Raw genomic sequence first — 6744 nt, forward strand, 5'->3', positions numbered from 1 at the left:
TTTTTTCATCTTCTTCTCCCCCAAATTTCCGCCTCCTTCTTACCATCTTTTTTCTCTACCTAATTCTTCTGTAACACTTGTACGAATCTACTCTTTGTTTCATTTCTTTCTCATAACTTCATCAGTTCATCTTAAGATAGGGGAGATATCAAACCTTGATGGATAATTTGAGGTTCCGGGGGACCAGGACAGATTCATATCACCGTATCAATCAATCTTCTTTTATATTGTTGCTTTAATTTTGAAAAATTAGTGCGTCTTAGTGCAATATGGGTCTTGTGAACCTAAGCAAAAGGATAGTGAAAATTTTTTATGGTCAATTTATTTATTTGTTTTATTGTAGTAGTAACCTTGCTTTCACTGTTTTGGGGCCTAATCTATTTCATGAGTAGAAATTGGATTACAATAACCATTGCTTCCATCGCTCAATGACAATTTTTTCATAGTTTTTTACTTTATTGTATAAAGTAATTTGCTCTTTCTAAGTATACAAATCAAGTTAATAACTTGATAAATAAAAAATATACAATAAACTATAAAAATAATATCCGAATTTTTTGCTCGACTTTTATTTTTTTAATCGAATAATCCTCGAATCCGAATCCGACTCCGATTTTTATTATGTCCGCTTTTTTGACCGAATCCTTAAATTAACCAATCGAATTATTTCGAATAATTCTCCGCCCGAATAATTCCCGAATCCGAATATGCTAACTATGATCCCTGCCGGCCCTCCATCAGTTCGGCCTTTGGTACAATGAGTTTTCTTTATGGTGAGCCATTTTAATGGGCCTATATTATAGATAGAGGCTATGCATTCAGAATTAGTTTAGTTTCTTTAGTTAAGTTAAAAAACCTTTACCTCGAGTAGAAGGTTTACTTTAAGTTTCCTATTGGCCATGTAAGTGTGGTTAGACAGGTTTCTTACTTAGCTAGGGAGTCTTTCTTTTACTTGAACAGCTTGTAGCGTATTTTAGCGACCAACTATTTGAATAAATGAAGATTATGGCTGTCTTTAGCTGCTGAGAAATTGAGCATACTGTGAGAGACAGTGAGGAGTGAGAAAATTGATTTGGATATATTCTAATCCAAGCCATTGGTGGAAAATCAAAGGTCACATCCCCTATACATAATCTGTTTTCGTCTCAATTAAGTTTCTTCTATCATCTACTGTTTATTGAGCTTGCTGGAATTTATTTGAATCTGTGTTTGGAGAAGAATATCATCCACTTTGGTTGCTGTTTCAGTAATATTTGTTAATATTACTAAAGTTACTGTTTCGGGGTCCTTTTTTTTTTTACCGAATTGAGAGCTGCTATAAAGAGGAATTTGTCCATCAGATTCCAGCCATCTTTTGGGAGTATCAAAGGGGTACCCAAGTGGATCCCTTGACCTGAGTTTGAAGCTGATCAGACTCTCTGATCTGCTGCTGTAACAAATCTCTCAAATTTTGGATTATGGGTTTCAGAGTTTTACCTTCTTGATTGTTGACTCAAATCCGATTGTTCAATTGTTCCAACAGTTTATGATCATTGAAATCCTGGTAAAAGGGGTGTGTAATCTGATACTGGGGTTCATACCCCTACCAATAGCCTATAGTTAACCATGGATAATTTTGGCACATGTAGAGTTAAGATTTTCTTTAATTGGCAAGCAAGGGAACGATCAAGGTAAAAGGAAATATTTACAACTTGTCGTGCTATTATCTCCTCATATATATCAAATATGATCAGCTAATATTGGATAAATATATAAATATAAAGGTGACAGATTTATATGAATACATGTGATGGCTACATTCATCTTCAAAACGTACAGTAGAAGTAACATCAGGGTCTAATTTATAAATATATATTTAACCTCACAGTTTTATTTTTATTTTTATTTGTTTATTTATTTATTTATTTTTTGTGAGGGAAAGTTGCAAATAAATGCTTTGGTTCGAGTCTGGAAACGGCCCCTCCGCGATGTGGGGCGTACATTGTGACCTCAAACCCTACAGTGGCTGGAGCCTCGTGCACTGGGTATGTCCCTTTTTATTTTTTTGTAAGGACAAACATATTTCATTGTTCTTTTAAGAAAAAAAAAAAAATTATTACACCTAATGCCATTAATTGGAAAAATGGTATTGTGAATCAATTTATGCAACTTTTTTTTTTTGGAAACTGGTCGAAGGAATTCAATGGAATTTCTAAAACCATAAAGAATTAGTACAGTGTTATGGTTAAACATCTTCTCATCATAGATATTTTGTTTATGTAAGAGCATATGTATATATCCTTCCTTCTAAGCTTTTTTCTTCAATTAATTTCCTATGCATTATTATAAATGGGTCTTTTGCATATGTGTATATCCTGCCTTCTAAGCTTTTTTCTTCAATTGATTTCCTATGCATTATTAACCATGGGTCTTTTATTTGAAGCTTATTAATGGGATGTTACACTCTATTGATCACCCTGTCTTGTCTCTGATGTAAAGTTTTTCCCATGCCTTTCCCTGCATTATTGAGTGATTTGGTCTTCACATTATGATTGAAGACTAACCAATCAGTCAGAGTGTAATCAGTTTGAACTTGAAACCCTGAAATGGTTCAGATTTTATCCTTAACTGCACCAACAACATCAGACAACTTACCATTTGCAAGTTGTCCTTGTGCTCAAGTTCTCATTTGTTCGAACCGAGGCACATTCACTTGACTCAGTTTTTCCCTCCGCTAAAGATCCTAATGTTTACTCTCTGAATTAACCTGAAACTTTTAGTTCTTCCTTCCCTTTTCTGTTGTGCAATTCATTCTAGAGTTTGGACCTTTCTAATCAAGACACAAAGTCCAACTTGCATTTGATCTGTTATGGTCTCTTTACGTTTCATTTGATTGGTTTTGTTCTTTCTTTTTCTTGACAGAGATAGGTTATATCCTTCAAAATTCAAATTCCTTTCAAGAGTCAAACCAATCAATCCCTTGTCAATCAGTTGATACCTCAACTTTTAAAGGTGAATATTAATTAAGGCTGCCTGTTCATGATTGTGTTTTCTGGAATTTCTTTCATTCATTCAGTGTCAATGAAACTTTGATGTTTATCTTCTACGAACACAGGCTTTATTATCTTGTCAGCCATGGATGATGAAATATCTGGTTCATATCGACGCACATCAAGCCGGACTCGGAAGGTTGCTGCAAAAATGGTTGCTGCCCTTGCAAGCAGCGATAATAGAACACAGGTATGTGGCCTTTATTTCATCAATCATGCCAAAGTTGTGTTTTTCAGTGAGTTTTAAAAAATCAGCTTTCTGTTTGATAGAAAACATTCTCACAAGTATCAATTCTGTATGGTACTCCGTGTGTAAAATGGGAAAGAAAAAATTGTTTTTGTTTCCATTCTTTGTGGTTGTTTTTATTAGAAACATGCTCAATAACCACTTCAAAATTAAAATTGAATATTGATTCTAATTTTTTAAAATCCAATTCAGGCCAACATAATTGCCATTAGATCCACAAGCACAGCCTGGCCCAACCATAGGTTGGGATCTTAGAACCTGAACCTGCCCTGTGCAAGATCACGCAAGCCTAGGGCTTGGCTGAAGCAAAAGAGAGTTGAATCAAGGTTTATGGTGATTTTATGTATTTATAGAATGAAAAAAACTACCATCCTATTTCGCCCTGTGCAAAACTGCTTTACTTATACTCTTGCTCAAAAACAGAAAAGCTGTGGTTCAAGTCTATTTTATTTTTTTGTTAGATCCTACATCAATTGTGAATGGGATTATCCATGTCTTCATATACGGACATACCTGGTAGTATCCCCAATGAACAGACATTATGTCTTTTGAGATGGAAACTTGCAATTTTTTGTTTTGGGGAAAAAAAAAGCCAAAATTTATGCTGGAAAACAGTTTTTTGCTTCTAAAAAAACTGTTTTTCAATACCAAAAGATTTTTTTTTTTTTGAAAAATAGGAAACAGTTTCAAAAAGTCATCTAAAGGGGGCTGTGATTTCTAGGATATATGCCACTTTGTAAGCATTGATTGATTTCCTGGAAATGTTTTATTTAGGCAGCCCTTGCTCGTCTTGAAGCTTTGGAAAGTGACAATGTAGGACCGGAGGTGATAGAGCTTAATGATGATGATGATGCTTCTCTTGATGATGATGATTCAGGTATATCTCATTCTTATCATTGTAATCCATGCTACCAAAGCTAATCTGGAGGCTGAATTGTTTGGGTTCATTCATAGCTCACTGGTCTGGATGGCAGTCTTGAACAATCTTTGTTCTGTACAAGCATGTGGTTTTCATGTTTGAGTTGTTTTTTGCTATCATTTAAGTTTCAATGGGCTCACCCGCACCTACCTGTATTGACAATCTGTATATGTGATATGAATTGAGATTCATTTTTCTCTTCATTTCAAATGGTATTGACCTAAAGAAAATCTACGTCATTTTCTCCTCGAATCTGCTAATGTTAGGATACCTGATCAAGAGAATTGTATACATAGGCTATGCCCTGTTGCTTGCATTGCTTTATGAAGAAGTGATTTAAAATTTTTTATTATTGGCTTGTGTACTGTTTATGCTTATACTTTTGTTTGTATTTTTCTTTTATTTATGGGTGCAGTACATGTACAAAAGAGGCAATCGAAGAACAATAAACGTAGAACCCGGCAAGCTAAAGCACTTGAGAATGCAAAGAAGGCCCCCAGAACATTCGTGGAACTCTTACAAGAGGTGAGAGTGGGTGTGTGCATATGGTGTGCCACTTTGTTCGTGTTCTAATCTGCTATTCTGATAAATCTAAGCATTACTTTAAAATCAGGCAAATTTGGAATCCTTGCCTCCACAAGTTCCTTCCTATTTAAGAGCAGCAGTAGGACCCCCAAGCTCAACTTCTCGCCGGCATTTCTGCACAGTTTGTGGATTTTCAGCCAATTATTCATGCGGAAGGTGTGGTGTGCGCTTTTGTTCAGGTCGTTGCCAGAATATACACAATGATACTCGTTGTCTGAAGTTTGTTGCCTGATTGCTGGGTGACCCGGCCCACCAAAATGCTCAAAATACTCTTAAAAAGCTCAACTCTGTACATGTTTCATATGAATGGCAAAAATCACTTGTATGAAAATCCTTGTCTTTATTTTTTATTTTACTTATTTTTGTTAATGGAGAAAGAAAATCAATTAAAGGAAATAACTTAATACATCTGGCTGATTTACAATAGAATCTATTTACCTTCTAAGGATGCTTATGGAAGTTTTTAGAGCCGACAAAAAAGACCTTTAGAATTCATATGGTTTTTAGACATAGAGAAGCCTATGATAGGACCAAGAGAGTCCATTTGGCATGTTTTAGAGAAAAGGGGGTGTGAATAACTATGGATATAATTAAGGAGTGTTAAAACGATAGAGTGTCGAAGTGACAAATTCCCAATTACAATTGGGTGACACCAAGGATCAGCTTTAAGTCCTTATTTGTTTGCATTTTTAATGGATGTTTTCACTAGGCACATGCAAGATTTAGTTCTGTGGTATATGTTGTTTGATGATACAGCTATGATAGATGAAACAGTAAAAGAAATTAATACTGAACTGGAGCTATGGAGATTAAGCTTGGAACCAAGAGGTTTTATGATAAGTAGAATGAAGACAGAGTAGATGATGTGCCCTTTCAGCCAATCTAAGGGAGGGGGGATAGTGATGAAACTTAGGGAATGAGAGCCACTCAGAGAGACTATTTTAAGTACCTGAGGTCTATCATTAACAAAGAGGGGTATATTAAGGGTGATGTTACCCACAAGATTAAAGTGGTTATGGATAAAATGGTGAGGTGCGTTAGGAGTGTTATATAAAAGAATGCCTATCAAACTCAAGGGAAAATTCTATAAGACAATTAAACGACCAGCTATGACATATGGAATGGAGTAGTGGCAATCAAGAAGAGTAATTTGAATAAACTGAGTGTAGCAGAGATGAGAATGTTGAGAGAGTTGTGCAGCGAGATCATGAAAGATAAAGAATGGTTGCATTAGAAACGATTTGGGGGTTGCATCCATCCAGGGCAAGTTCCGTGAAATCCGGTTAAGGTGTTATGGCCATGTTCAACATAAAATTATGGATGCCCCATTAAGGAAGAGTTTCCGGATTCAATTAGAGGGAGCAAGAAGAGGTAAGAGTAGGTCTAATATGACTCTTGACAAAGTGGTATGAAAAGATATGAATATGATAGGCCTTGATTCTAGTATGACTACAGATAGAGTTTTGTGGAGGACTAGGACCCGTGTTGTTGACCCCATATAGGAGATGTTCTCATGATGCATCTTTGACTACTACTTTGCTTCCTTCTTTTACTTCCATTTAGCTCATTTTAACCTCTCTCTTTTTGTGTGTGTGTGTGTGTGTGTGTGTGTGTGTGTGTGTGTGTGTGTGTGTGTGTGTGTGTGTGTGTGTGTGTGTGTGTTTTCCATGTAGTTGACCCCATTTAGTTGGGATTAGGTTATGATTGTTGTTATTTGTAACTTAATACATCCAGTTGATTACCAGAGTTCTGAATTTTGGTTTTCCTGTGCATAACAAGGTAAGTGATTCGCTTAACACAAAAAGTACAAGATCATTGGATGCTTGAGATAAAAATGAGCAAGAAAAAGGGACTTAGCTGTATAAAAAAAAGGGGCGGGGGGAATAGTGCTCCAAAATGCTTGAATTAAACTTATTGAGCTCAAGAGATGCCATGGATATCAAGTTTAACCTAAATCCCTTTCC

At 35.7% G+C, this 6744-nt stretch overlaps 1 protein-coding gene across 6 annotated transcripts in view; it reads left to right on the forward strand.

Moving 5' to 3' along the window:
- LOC122058191 (SWR1 complex subunit 6) overlaps window positions 1-5188 on the forward strand; it is a 13030-nt gene extending 7842 nt beyond the window's left edge. For 2 of the 6 annotated variants that reach the window (XM_042620738.1, XM_042620740.1), the window contains 5 exons: window positions 2902-2991; window positions 3095-3219; window positions 4051-4153; window positions 4611-4720; window positions 4809-5188. In XM_042620738.1, the coding sequence (XP_042476672.1) occupies window positions 2902-2991; window positions 3095-3219; window positions 4051-4153; window positions 4611-4720; window positions 4809-5012 (632 nt within the window). In that variant the 3' untranslated portion in view covers window positions 5013-5188. Of the gene's footprint in view, window positions 1-1915; window positions 2025-2901; window positions 2992-3094; window positions 3220-4050; window positions 4154-4610; window positions 4721-4808 lie in introns of all 6 variants that reach the window. The other 4 variants (XM_042620739.1, XM_042620741.1, XM_042620742.1 and 1 more) reach the window with 4 other exon arrangements.
- Window positions 5189-6744: the final 1556 nt, after the last annotated feature.

This window comes from Macadamia integrifolia, chromosome 12, assembly GCF_013358625.1.
Source record: "Macadamia integrifolia cultivar HAES 741 chromosome 12, SCU_Mint_v3, whole genome shotgun sequence".
NCBI classification, from domain to species: domain Eukaryota; kingdom Viridiplantae; phylum Streptophyta; class Magnoliopsida; order Proteales; family Proteaceae; genus Macadamia; species Macadamia integrifolia.